At 36.7% G+C, this 14,651-nt stretch overlaps 1 protein-coding gene across 2 annotated transcripts in view; it reads left to right on the forward strand.

The window, feature by feature from the left end:
• Nucleotides 1-14,651, forward strand: part of LOC129275856 (dynamin-like 120 kDa protein, mitochondrial) — a 183,225-nt gene that overhangs the window by 19,323 nt on the left and 149,251 nt on the right. For both annotated transcript variants that reach the window (XM_064109637.1, XM_064109638.1), the window contains 9 exons: nt 474-546; nt 2,076-2,231; nt 3,523-3,631; nt 4,840-4,919; nt 6,032-6,085; nt 7,087-7,173; nt 8,070-8,186; nt 8,754-8,847; nt 9,591-9,701. In XM_064109637.1, coding sequence (XP_063965707.1) covers nt 474-546; nt 2,076-2,231; nt 3,523-3,631; nt 4,840-4,919; nt 6,032-6,085; nt 7,087-7,173; nt 8,070-8,186; nt 8,754-8,847; nt 9,591-9,701 — 881 coding nt within the window. The remainder of the gene's footprint in view (nt 1-473; nt 547-2,075; nt 2,232-3,522; nt 3,632-4,839; nt 4,920-6,031; nt 6,086-7,086; nt 7,174-8,069; nt 8,187-8,753; nt 8,848-9,590; nt 9,702-14,651) is intronic.

Here is a 14,651-nt window from a genome sequence, read left to right on the forward strand (position 1 = left end):
TTTCAATATCACATAATTTTGATAATTCGAGTATTATAAGTGGTGTGTCATTGTCAAACCAGTGAATGAGACTAGATGGAAAGAGGCTATAGTCCTGAAATTTGGGGAATATTTTTGTCATATTCTTTACAAAGAGAAACGAATCTTGTATGAATATTGTTATATCCTGGAAATACATTGTAAATATTTCAATGTCTTCTCTTTTCATAGTTGATGAAAAGCTGTTACTACAAAAATTTGATATTGCAATATCTCAAAATAGCGCTGAATAAAGAAATGCTTGAAATTTGTCATTTTGTACTTCTCAAGAGCAATAGCAAGATTGAACTGAAAGCATGATCAGACCTAAGTGAAATGGAAGCTAAAGTGTAGAAGTGATGTGAAAGATATAGCAGTCAACCAGGCTTATTGAAAATATATTTATTAAATGCATTGTGAATGTTTATCATTAGAATTGATACATTGTATTTCAGGGCTTTCAACACCATCATTGACATCAAATTGAAAGAATGGGCCGAGAATGTTCTACCAAAGACAAGCATTGAGGTTTGTACATAATATTCTTTTCCCTATCGGTATTGTGGCAATGTAGCTGGTGCAATATCAGAGATGCCAATCGTTGTTGAATATTAATCAGATGAGAAAAATAACCAAACGGCTGAACCAAATATTTTCTTATGAGACAAAACATGTTAAAAGTTTTTCGCTCAGTCATTCAATCGGGAAGTAAACACTGAATTTACTTTAGAACACATCTCATTAATCAGGGTGCTACATAACTTTTTATAAGCGCTTGCCCAGTCTGGCAAGTAAATCTTTAAACAGTTGGAATATATCTGCCTGCCATGGCCAAAATTAGGGTCAATATCATATATCGACCCTAATTTTGGTCATTCTACTGTGAGAATTTTGCTTTCTACTGTGTGAATTTTGCTTGCCCAATTCGGGCAAGTAGTTTTGGTCTTTACTTCAAAACACTTGCCCGACTCTACCTTTATCTTGCCCTGGGAAATCGTGCAAGTGCTTATGTAGCACCCTGCATTAATATTCTGTAAGGGTTGGCAACTCTGCAATATAGGTGTCAAATGTGGTTTAAAGAATGCAAGATGAAGTTCGTAGAAATGCTCAAACGATATTTTTATGAGCATACATTGATATAAAATCTTTGATCTCATTGAATTTTGATGCTTGGGTAATTTCATTAGGTGGGGCGTATGGTACTTAATGTATTTGGATACGTATTGTTTTGTTTGGGCTGTGATATAGTTGGGTATGGAGAGCCTACTAAAGACTGACTATTATTATTATTGTTGTTGAGATGTTTGAAGGTTTGCATGGTGGTACAAATAATGGTCGATAGTACCGCGGCACGCCAAGCAAATACTCGCTCCTGCCAAAAACATTGAGTCTTCTCTCCTAGGGAGCGTTTCATGAAAGAACTTGTCAGACGTTTCATCCGACAAATATTGTTTCATCTGACAGTTACTATGGTAGCAGTGCCTCTCAGCCAATCATAATCAAGGAAAGTTGTCAGACCTGACAACTTGTCGGATGAAAATGTTGATGTGATGAAATGCTCCCTTGTTCTGCAATTCTACTCGCTGACTCGAGCCAGCCTTCTCTCATCTCCAAATATTCGACCTCTCTGGTTTACAGTCCTTTTGATAACTACACTCACCTCAGGAAGGAATACTCTACCTTCCAACCTTCAATTTCTCGCCTCTACATTTCATTTCTACTTCTATCCACTTTTATTAGTCCTTTTAATACTCACCACATGGTGTACTATACACCTCCTCCACAAACAACAATAAATGTGCATTGGACTTCTCGTCTCTCCAACTACTCAAGCCTTTCAACTTTTCTAGTTTACAGTCCTTTTCAAGGACTGCACTCATCTCAGAAAGGAATACTTTACTTTCCAACCTTCTACCTTTTCACCTCTCCATTTCACTTCTACCACTATCCACTTTTATTAGTCCTAGGACTCACCTCATAATGTACTGTAAACCACTTTTTCAATTATTGTTATTTTTTGTGTTATTGATATCATATATTTGGGCCTATTTTGCTAGGTTGGAAGCAACACACTCGTTGAGGAATACTCCAAGCTCGTCGAGAAGAGTAAAAGTAAGAAAGATCACGACACCATCTTTGATTCACTGAAGACAGCTGTCAAGCATGAGAGTATCAGTAGGCATCAATGGATGGAGAGGGCCGTTGAAAACCTGGTAAGGAACTGCTACTCACATACAGTCAAACCTGTGTCCCATAACACAAAAATTACTGATTAACCGTACTCTTGATTTTCATGATTGATTGCACATTGTAGTCAATGCAATCAATCGTTAAATGATCATTTCTAAGTTTTGTGTTGTGGGCCCCTGGTTTAATGACCACCTGTTTCAGGGGCGGATCCAGGATTTTTCAAACGGGGGGGGGGGGGGGCAAATTTTCCCGAGGAAAAATTGGACAAGCCCCCCCCCAAAAAAAAGGGTTTTCAACCAAAAATTAAGTACATTTCGTCCAAAAAAAAATTTGATAAGCCCCCCCCCCAAATAAAAGAGGTCCTCACTGTCGAAAAAGGGGGGGGGGGACACTTGTGTTTTAACAGCATTTTTACATTACAAATTTTAATTGTGCCTCTCAAAGGGGGGGGGGCATGAGCCGGCTGTGCTCACCACCCCCCCCCCCCCCATGGATCCGCCAGTGACCTGTATAGAAGGACCATCTGTCCATATAAAGACCACTATTTCAAATAGCGATCCCTGTTGGAGCATGTATGACAGCAACCTGTCCACATAGACCACCTACTGCTCTCTCCCTTGGGTTCACTGTTCCTTTTTAACTCACTTATTCTGAGGTTCACTTCACTCTCAGATGATATTGAGGGCTACGTCGTGAAGCACATTGTCTATGTGGAGCGTTGTGGCCCAGTAGATTAGTCTTTTGACTTTGAAACAGAGGGCCGTGGGTTCGAATCCCAGCCATGGCGTAATTTCCTTCCGCAAGAAATTTATCCACATTGTGCTGCACTCAACCCAGGTGAGGTGAATGGGTACCCCGCAGGATTAATTCCTTTATTGCACTGAGCGCTGAAGGCAGCTCGAGCTAAAGCTGGGGTGATAATAATAATAAACAATGCGCCTCGGAATAGAACATTTCTAGATAGATGGCGCTATATAAGTGCCTATTATTTAAAACTATTCTTAAGACTTATCCATTGCTGCAGTACTCGAGTCCCACTTTCTTGGGACTTAAATGTGGACTTGAGCTACAAGGATTTGGACTCATGAATCGGGCCATAATTGGGTTGTCTGGTGTTGATACAGGCCTTTTTGCTGTTCCCACTTTTGATATTGCCTCAGAAACTTTTGGTACATCTTGCTTGATTGCATGGGAGTAATAAATCCCTAAAACTTGATTATTGTGTGCATATGTATATGTAAGTTTTGAAGGCTTTAGAATGCATACTTCAGAGAAATATTCTCTCTTTCCCTTTCTCTCCCTATCCCCTCTCAGAAAGTGATTCAGTTCAATGCTTTAGAGGATAGATCCGTACCTGACAGAAGGCAGTGGGACCAAGCAATCTCCTTCATGGAAACCATGATCAAACAGAGACTCAAAGAAAGTAAGATCTAATGTTTCTCTATCTTTTGAATGCGGATTTGAAAAGGTATTTATTAAAAACCACACGGCAGCCCAAAGCTGAATTGGGTGGAAATTACATCACATCATAAATTACAACAAATATGCATATAAAAATTGTAACATCTTCATATCATGACCAAATTTTGATAACAATGAAAGGAGAAAGAAAGAAATCACATAAACATAGAAAGAAAAAGGGACAGGTAACAGCACGAGGTGGTTGGAGGCGGTATAGGCAGATTATGAAGGAGATGGAGGGGGATTACTATGAAAGCCGATCTTAAATTGATCTTAAAGATAAATGAATGTAGTTTCAGTAGACACTGCAAAACTAAGGTTAATTGTCACCATATCGTTGAGCTCAATCTGGTATAGTTACATAAGTGAACTTTGTGAAATCCTAAAATCTAAGCTGAAAAATGATCACACTGAGATTACCAACAATGAGAAGCACATGTGGGACAGTGCATGAGTATTGCTTGGAAAAAGACCCCCGACATAAGGCTGGAAAACCATGCTTATTTTGCTAATTTCTTCTAGATCAATTGGCACACACCTTTTATTTATGCAAACTGACACTTAGATGGTCATATTGTTTGATTCTCTACAAACCCATTTTGAATTTGTAACTGACATTTATCTTTAACTTCTGCTCTGTATTCTTGTGTCCTCTTGCATCATCAAATCATGAAACCCTAAAATCAAGACTGAAACCTGAGTACACTGAACATCACTGACACAGATTAGCACATGTGGGAACATATATTAAAATTACTTTGCAGGAAGACCCACCAATCTGACAGAAAGCCATGGTTATTTTTTTCCAATTTTCTCATCAATTACTCCGTTTCTACCAGGATCATCAGTCACATATATTTTGGATTCATGTTTACAAAAACTTAGTCTGTAGGCACAGACCCTGATTGAAACTTTGATCAACAAGTGGGCCTTCACACAACACTAGTAGATATAAACCTAGCTGTTTCAATTGAGGGACCTTCAGTGCACAAGCCATTGTAGTATGCGCATTCAGACCATTTAACTTGAGTGAGGGGTTTGCGCAGCAGACTAACAAACACTTTGATAGTTGTCGTTTTAGATTCTTTTCAAATACATTTTATGATTGTTGGTGTTTCTGTAGTATCTGTTTGATAACAAATCAGTTGTTGTGTATTTTGTTCATTTCAGCTGATATAGCCATACAGCAGCTGATAGGACCTGGTTCCACAGAGCGATGGATCTACTGGAAGAGAATAAGTCAAGAAGAGGTGATGAAGATTAGTTCATGAAAAGAAAGACAGATTCAAAGTTTTCCATGTCTAGAAATATTCAGTAAAATCCAGTCTTATGGGCTTGTATTCTTGAAAGAGGTTTGCATTGGTTTCCACAAAACTAGAGGCTATGCAGATTTGTACATAATTAGCCTTATTTCATTGCATAGACTAAGAAAATCCAAAAAACGCACGCTTTTGGCAAAGGGTGCTAAAAGGGAAACGCGATAATACAAGAAATCTGCATAAACCATGGTTTTGTACCATGGTACATTTGAAACCTCTTTCGAGAATACTGGCCATGGAGTCATTTTCATGATGATTCATTCTATTTTTGAAACAAAATGCCATACCTATGAATAATGCATTGAATATATTACACAAATAACAATGAAATATGTAGCAACCACCTGTATAGAAAGATCACCTGTCTATTAAGACCACAAGTTTGTTTTACACTGGATAATTTTCCCCATTAAAACATGTATAATAGGAACCTGCTCATAAAGCCCAACTGCTCGTTAAGGCAGATTTTCTTATGTCATTTTGGTGGTTTACTGCATCACTGTATGTGATCTACCCCCCCCCCCCCCCCCCCGTTACCATGGTGTGCCAGTATTGGTTTATATCCAATTGGTCTAATGCCAGTTTGTCCAATTGCCAACTTATCTACTATCATTTGGTATACTATCAGTTCGTCCCCTATCCACATGGTCTAATTGCCAATTTGTCCACTCACCATTTCGTATAATAACCAGTTGGTCCAATAGCCATTCAGTCCATATACCATTTGGTCTAATTGGACTAAATGTTAATTGTGCAAAATGAATGAAAATGAAATGGATATTAGACCCACTGGGGTTAGACGAAATGGTCATAGATGGAATGGTGATTAGACGAATTGATGATTGGACCAAATGGTTATTGGACCAATTGAATGTTAGAAAAAATGTTGATGGACGGAATGGCATTTGACTAAATAAAAGTAGACCATGTGGTAAGTGGACGAGTCGGCAGTAGACGAATTGGCAATATACTCCAGTAATATTCAGAAAGAAATCAGATTGCTTATTCTAGCAATTGTTGGGTTTTTGTTTGTCTTTCAACAGATTAGCAGGAGATTGGCAAAGGAAGAACTAGAAAAGTTACTCCAAGCTGAAGAGGTGAGAATATACAAATAGTGCACATCAGGGAGGGCATTAGTAATAATTATACGCACTAGGTCTTATGAGGTAACTAGTGTGGGTAAATATGCAAATGCCCAAGCAAAATGATGTATAGTATTGTTTTGTGGATCCCCCGGGGGGGGGGGGGACTCGACCAAAAAAGTGGTAGGGGTGTGCCGCGGGCGAGACAAAAAACGGGGGCCTTGGAGCGGGCTAATTGTAAAAAGGAGGGTCCTCGGAACGGGCTTCGGAACTACAAAAACGGGGGTCCTTGGAACGGATCGCCAGCGTGTGATGAGTGCGTATGCATCCCTATGGAACGGGCATGCGTGCATGATGCAGCTAGCGCGGCCTCCGCCGGGTGCGCTCGGGCAGAGGCGATGGTCGGACAGCGCTCTGCGGCCGCTTTTCACCAAAATTGCAGCTCCTTGTAGCAGATCAATGCGACTGGAATGGCGTAGCGAAAAATATGCGAAGCTTTGGAGCGGATTTCTTTCTTCTTTTTCTCAATCAGACAAAAATGCTATGCCTTGGAACAGAAATTTGAGTGTAAAAATGGGGGTCCCCTCCGCGGCACATACCCACTATGCATTATATACTGAGTGCCCCCCCCCCCCCCATGGGTGGATCCTTATTATTTGATAAACCATTGTCATCTCAGGGAGGGCATTAGTAATAAGTATATGCACTGGGTCCTATGAGGTAACTAGTGTGGGTGAATATACAAATTATCAAGCAAAATGATGTGTATTATTTGTTTTGTGGATCCTTATTTGATAAACCATTGTCATCTCAAAACCATGACCAGTCATTATACTGTACTATAACTGCTTAGCCTCATCACTGATGAGAAGTAAATTTATGCATTAGAAAATAATTGCCTGATCAATTACAAACAGTCTTACACCACAAAAAGTTTCCTCCATTATTTAAATTCACAAGCTGAAATAAATGTTATCTTCAAGACTTATTATTTGACTTTCTCCATTCCTGCTTAGAATCATCTACCAGAGCTGACTGAGGATGAGCAAACCACAGTCAAGAAGAATCTACAAACAAAAGGAGTGGATGTAGATAACCATCTTGTAAGTATCATGTTCCTAAAGCAAGACAAAATTGTTTGTTTTCTCAAACAGGAAGAAATCAGGGCCAGTCGGGATATGACAGTTCTTAGATTTTTTGTTGTTGAACGTTTGGCTGGGACTCCGTACTTATCATAGAGCCTTGATTGCACAAGATACACATGAAACTGCAGGTAAAACTGCAGAATCGGTTCATTGGCTCAGAGGTGGCCATTCAGTACCTATTTTGTACCTATTGAGCCCCTTTGAACTCAATATAAATTTGCCTGGTTCCATATGAACCAGGTGAATTTACATTGATTTCAAATTACGCATTCATTCGGCTATGCCTTGGGCAGTCATGAACCGTTTCGTGCCTTATTTCATGTGTGGAGGTTTTCTATCTTGTGTTGATACCAAAATATGGTTATGGAAATGCTGAATGCAAAATAGGATCTGATGATGTCACATGTAAGTATTTCTTGTGCTACTGAAATGGTCACAAGATGCTTAATGCAAATAGAAAGTTATTTATGTGCTTTTCACACTGCATTTCCCAATAATTTCCTTTATCCCAGACTATCCTTAACCCCATACTATCTGTTTTTAGATTTACACTGTCTTTCTTAACCCCATACTATTTGCTTAGCCGGGGTTAACGCCTTAACCCTGGACTATCACATAGCTCATGAATATTGATGATTTTACCAGACAGAGCGTGATTGATGTGCAATTTCGACTTCTGTGATTGGCTAATGCTTAGCCCCACTTTTCCTTAGCCCTGTTTCGTTTCACACTGCATCTCTTAGCACCGCAATTGTGGTGCTAGCACCACAATATGCCGGCTAACCATTCCAGTGTAGAAATAATGGTAATTTGTCTTAAATGTATTACTTTAATTCTTTTTTTTTTTTTTTCAGATACAAGAGACGTGGTACCCATTGTTCAGGAAACATTTCATGCACCGATCCCTTCGTCTTGCCAGTGATTGTAGGAAAGGATTTTATCATTATCATCAAGGATTAAATGATTCAGGGGTAAGTCATTAATCTGAAAATGATTGTAATAACCGTTATCATTAATGATGTCTTGCCATCGATTGTAAGAAAGGATTTAATCATTACCATCAAGGGTTAAATGATTCAGGGATAAGTTGTCATTAATCTAAAAATGATTGTTACAATCGTTATTATTTATGATGTCTTTCCACTGATCATAGACAAGGATTATAACATTACCATCAAGGGTTAAATGATTTAGGGGTAAGTCATTAATCTAGAAATTAATTTTGCATTCATTATTATTTATGATCGTTATCATTTATGATGTTGGAAATTACAGTTCCAGCATGTAGACTTTGTTCTTCTGCTTTTGATGTGTAAAGATTCTTAACACTTAGTGCCTGGTAGTCGCAAATATTGTTCGAAGTTCGATTACATGTAGGGTTGTAAGGAAATTCACTCTTGTTTTGTTTAAACAAATATGGAGGTATCCGAATTAGCACAAGTCACATGCCATGCTAAGTTGGATGTTATGATCAAGTAGATACCTGCTATGTAATTCCTGCATGATCATGATATGAATATGAAATATTGATGTTTCAGATTGAATGCCACGATATTGTACTTTTCTGGAGGATACAACGGATGCTAGAACTGACAAGTAATGTCTTACGTCAACAGATCATGAATACGGAAGGTGAGCCCTATAGAGTTTGTCATGGTTTGTACAGTACAAACTGACTTTTAACGAGTCAGAAGACCGCATTTGAGACTTAGGTTTCATTTTGAGAGTTGCGATCAAACATAAGTCTTAAATGCACACTTCTGATTGGCTGGAAATCAGTTTGCGATTGATTTTTAGAGTCGCGTTTGATTGCGACTCTTTGCAACAGGCCTCTGTAGATGTACATGTATATATAAAAAAAAGAGGGTGGGAGGGATGACAAATTTCTCAGAATTAGCTACATTTGGTATGTATGTTCAGTGATTGGATTTCAGAAAGCTATGAAATAAGATAATAACCTAAAATGTTCAGCTTATTCAATGTAGAGTAATGAATTTGATGGATGCATTTTGGGGATTTTCAATGGGTGATTCCCCTGTGCCCCTTTTTGGATCCACCACTGACATTTAATATAGAAAAAGAAATAAAGAGATATATAAAGTAAATTGATTACTGATCGGATTTTATTTTTATCATCCATTCTACAGCAAAGAGACTGATTTAAGAGTTATGTAAAGTAAATTGATTACTGATTGAATTTAATTGTTATTGTCCATTTCACAGCAAGGAGACTGAACGAAGAGTTATGTAAAGTAAATTGATTACTGATTGAATTTAATTGTTATTGTCCATTTCACAGCAAGGAGACTGAACGAAGAGTTATGTAACGTAAATCAATTACTGATTGAATTGAATTTTTATTAACCACTGTACAGCGAGAAGACTGAGTAAAGAGGTGAAGGAGGTCTTGGAGGACTTTGGAGACGATAGGTCAACCAAGGTCAAACTACTTACAGGGAGGAGGGTGGATCTAGCTGAAGAATTGAGTGAGTTTTATTTCATCTTCATATCAAGTCACTTCATTTAATAATAATGGCAATAAAAAATATAATGATAATGATAATAATAACAACAATAATAATGATAATAATAATAATATTAATAATAATAATACTAATAATACTACTACTACTAATAATAATGATAATAATAAGAACAATAATAATAATAATACTTTAGATTTGTATAGCGCATAATGATTTGTGGAGACTCGCTTTGTGTTTTACAAATATCAAATGACTAAATTATAATACAAGACCCTCGTAGACCTAAAATGTTTAATGCAAATATAGTAAATTACATTTATACATAGAAAGTACTAGATGAATGAGAACAGATTATATTCAGCTACTGCATACTGTATGCAACATAACTTTATTTTGAAAATAAATGGGTCTTGGCTTTCATTTGGTCTTTAAGTTATCATAGTATAATTCCTTTCATAATTGAGTGGCTTCATTTTATTTTCATATCAATTTATTTTATTCATTTGGCCTTCAAGTTAGACCTATATAAAAATATAACTCCTTTCAGAATTGATCGAGTTTAATTTTGACTTTAAATTCAAGTTATTTCATTCATTTGGCCTTCATGTTAGACCCACATTTATATCAAAATATAACTCCTTTCAGAATTGAGTGAGTTTCACTCTCTCTTCATACCAAGTCATTTCATTTGGCCTTCAAATTAAAGCAATACCTCTAGATAACTCCCTTTCAGAACATCTTCCTTTCAGTCTTCTCTATAGGGGGGGGGGGGTAAATGTGATGTCTTTGCTTTAAAAAAACTAAAAAAAGAGAAAATTTTCAATGCATGCAACCTTGGATCTTCCAGTCTGTGCCCATTATGTCATTAGTAGTAGAGAGCATTGAATAGGAGAACATTTGTTCATTCTGTTCTCTAAGGTAGAATAATCTGTATATATTTCCCTTTGTAATACAACCCATAATCTCTTACTAATGGGGAAGGGTGAAAGTTATTTATTGTGACGTGAACGAATTTCAAGCTTTGCATGATTGTTAATGTTTAATCATCCAATCTTACATGCCATTAGTTCTGAAGAACGTTTGGTTAAAGAAATGTTTTGATGATACCTGCTTTCTTTCGATATTCCACTCTTCTGCTCATTATATCATTAGTTTTGATGAGCAGTGGATAGGAGAATAATTGCATCATTTTGCTCTTATTTCAATTTATTTTGTTAATTTTGTTCTACAAGCTAGAGCAATCCGTACATAATCCCCTTTGTGATACAACCCATAAGCTTTTACTAATGGGGGGGGGGGGGGGGATTATACCAGTACTGAAAGGCTTTTCTGCTCTTAATGTTAAACCCTATGATCTTGGCTTGTTATGTTATTAGTTTCGAAGAGCATCGCATAGGAGAGAGAAAAAGTCTTACGACATATTGTAGACTTCTCAACCATATCTGAATTTGGAGGAAAAAGTATGAATATTTTCACTATCATTATTCCCTTTTTTTTATAACTTAAATGTACAATCCTAAGGGAAATACCATTCCTACCTATGTTTTTAAAGCAAAAATGCCATCCCTATTTTGCAGTTAAATGGGTTGGGAAGTCCGATGTATGTAAACATTCCACTCTGCCCATAAATGTCGTTAGTTTTTAAGAGCTTCGGAGGGAGAAAAAAGTATTGATAATACAGGTTACTTGGAGGGAGAAAAAAGTATTGATAATACAGGTTACTTTTATCATGGATCGTATGATCCATGCTATTATATATTCCTCTTTTGCCTATTATGTCATTAGTTTTAAAGAGCAGTTGAGCAAAATGCAATGATGACACCTGTTATCACTAAATCCTTCAATCTTCCTCCATTATGTTATTCTGTATGAGCATTGTGCAAAGAAAAAGAGTATCTGTAATTATGTCATTGGTTTTACAGAACATTAGAAGAGCAACCTATATTGATGACACCTGTTACCTTTAAATCCTCATATCTAAACAAGGATCATCAGACTGAAGAAAAATAATAATACAGCTACCTCTAAATATCCCATTATTTTGCTTATTATATCATTAGTTTTGAAGAACATTTAAAGGACATATATTCATGATACATGTTCCCTTTAGATATTCCACTCTTAGCATAAATTATGTCATTAGTTTTGGAGACCGTTTTTAAGAGCAGCATGTAACGGTGATACTTGTTACCTTAAGATATTCCGAACTTTCCCATTATGTCGTTAGTTTTTTAAAGAACATTGTGATTGGATGATACCTGTGATTAAACATGCATCTCCATTAATTGGTCATTTAATGTATACACATGACTAGATCCACACAATAGAGTATCCCCCACTGCAGTGCAATGGGGAATTTTCCCACGCCACGGTGACTGGCCGTCCAAGTCACCTCAAAAACCCCAACATTATCCGCCGTCTTTTCTCTGGAAATCGATGTGACCTTCACCGCAGCATCTTCTCTTGTATCTTGAAAGAAACCCTAGCAGTTCTGTAGCGTTAGATCTGCTCTATTAGCCGCTTTGAATGGATTTTGCCCACAGACCTGCACATGGAAGCCAGATAAATGGGATTTTTTTTTTTCTCTCTTGAATCTTTCAGGTTGTGATGTTATCACATAAAAAATTATTAAATGATAAAGAGTGCTATTTCCATGGGGAAAGATGGGATGGTAATTGGGGAGGGGTGGGGGGAAGTGGTAGAAAAGAAAGGAAGGGGCATTGGGAAGGGAAAGAGTAGGAAGAGGAGTAAATGTGCTTTCTTTTAATAATTTGAAATAAAGTAACCTTCAGGTCAATCTACATGATGAGTGGGAGAAATAAATACATTTTTAGATTAGCTCATTGTGTTCCTGTTTTATTTTTATTAAAAAATGATATATACAAAAGTGGGACAAAAATATCAGAACATGCCATAGAATGTTGTTCTTTCTTGTGTATTTTTTCCAGATTTTATCACAAGTTTCACCATTATCAGTGGAGGTATTTAAAGTACCCAATTTTTGTGAGGTTTCATTTATATAGTGGATATGTGCTTGAACTGTGGGCATGAAATGAATGGGGTACAGGGTGATTTCACCCCCAATATGCTTTAAAAAAAACCTGAAAAATGTTTTTTTTTTTTTTTTTTTTTTTTTGAGCACTGGAAAATCCCAATTCACAGCAATGTTACAGCTTATCCAATGTTGCCAATTTAAGCATTAGGTTGTAAAATTATTAGCCCACAAATATAAAAAAATATATATATATTTTTTTTCTTTCCTGACAGTGGGTCAGGGGCCTGTTGCGTACTTTGCCATCTTATGGTTACTTTCATGAAATCCTTGATTCTGATTGGGTGTTGATCATTGTTACCATGGTAGTTACCATTACATGGCAAAGTTACCACAATGGTAACTTTTATTCAACGGGGTTCTCATCCAGGTTATAGTCCCATCAGGGCACTTGAATCCTTTTGCAAGAGATCAATGTGCTTTTGACACTTCCTAATGAGATTTTAGATGGCTACCAGCTTGAACAATAATGTCTTTTATCCTATGATTAACATTGCGATTGGAATACTTCCCAGGGAGTGGATGATGTGCATCTGCGAAATGCGGAAAGATGTTTCTGGTTTCTTATTTTATACAATGTTTTAGTCCCATCATGGCGCTTGCATCCTTTTGCAAGATATTGATGAATAGTTGCCACTTTCCAATCAGGTTTTAGATGTTTCAGTCAGGACAAGACAGAAATGTCTTGTTCTATGATAGCCTTTGGGATGTTTTCCAGGGAGTGGATAGTGTGCGTCTTTGGAATGTGGATAGATATTACTGGTATTATTTAAAGGTCAAGTCCACCCCAGAAAATTATTGATTCGAATTGATGGAGAAAAATCAAACAAACATAACGCTGCAAATTTCATCAAAATCGGATGTAAAATAAGAAAGTTATGACATTTTAAAGTTTCGCTTATTTTTCACAAAACAGTTAAATGCACAACTCACCGATATGCAAATGAGAGAGTCGATGATGTCCATCACTCACTATTTCTTTTGTTTTTTTATTGTTTGAATAATACAATATTTCAATTTTTACAGATTTGACAATAAGGACCAACTTAACCATAAATTGTTAAAATAATGGTAATTCCACATGTTCAGGGAGAAGTACCGGTAAAACTTTGTTTCACTTGACAAGGAGGAGAAAATTAGAATATTTCATATAATAAAATACAAAAAGAAATAGTGAGTGGGTGACGTCATCAATCTGCCAATTTGCACACCGACCAGGATGTGCATATAACTGTTTTGTGAAATTAAGCGAAACTTTAAAATGCCGTAACTTTCTTATTTTACATCCGATTTTGATGAAATTTTTGTGTTTTGCTTGTTGGATTTTTCTCCTTTTTTCAAATCAACTTTTTGTTGGGGTAGACTTGTCCTTTAACAAAAGGAATTATAGAGTATGATAAGAATAAAAAAGATACTGAAAACATGTGAAATAGAAAGAGAGAGGTCAATGAGAGAAATAGAAGGAGGGATTGAGACACAGAAATGGACAGATAATGGCCTATAGAGAGAGAGAGATGAGATAATGATTTATTCTATCAAGATAAAATAAAGGTATTGAAAGAGAGAGAGTAAAAAAGCTTTATAACCTGGATTAAGATGACTCAATCCACTTATATTCCATTCAATAAACGCTGACACCAAAAGTGTCAACCTTGATTAAAACCGACTTTACATGATTATCCTTTTATATCACAACCAACGAGCATCCTTTTATCATCGCATTTGATGTAAACTGCTCCCCTAGAGGCAAGGCAAGAAATCATTCAATAAAACTCATGTTTTCTTTATTCTATGAGAGAAAAGAAATAGATGAACAAATAAAGCGCACTGGTTCCCTTTCACACCATTTTAGCAAGTTCCCCATAGATCTGGAAGGGCAGAATAATTTTCTATGATTG

The sequence above is a fragment of the Lytechinus pictus genome, chromosome 14 (assembly GCF_037042905.1).
Source record: "Lytechinus pictus isolate F3 Inbred chromosome 14, Lp3.0, whole genome shotgun sequence".
Lineage (NCBI taxonomy): Eukaryota > Metazoa > Echinodermata > Echinoidea > Temnopleuroida > Toxopneustidae > Lytechinus > Lytechinus pictus.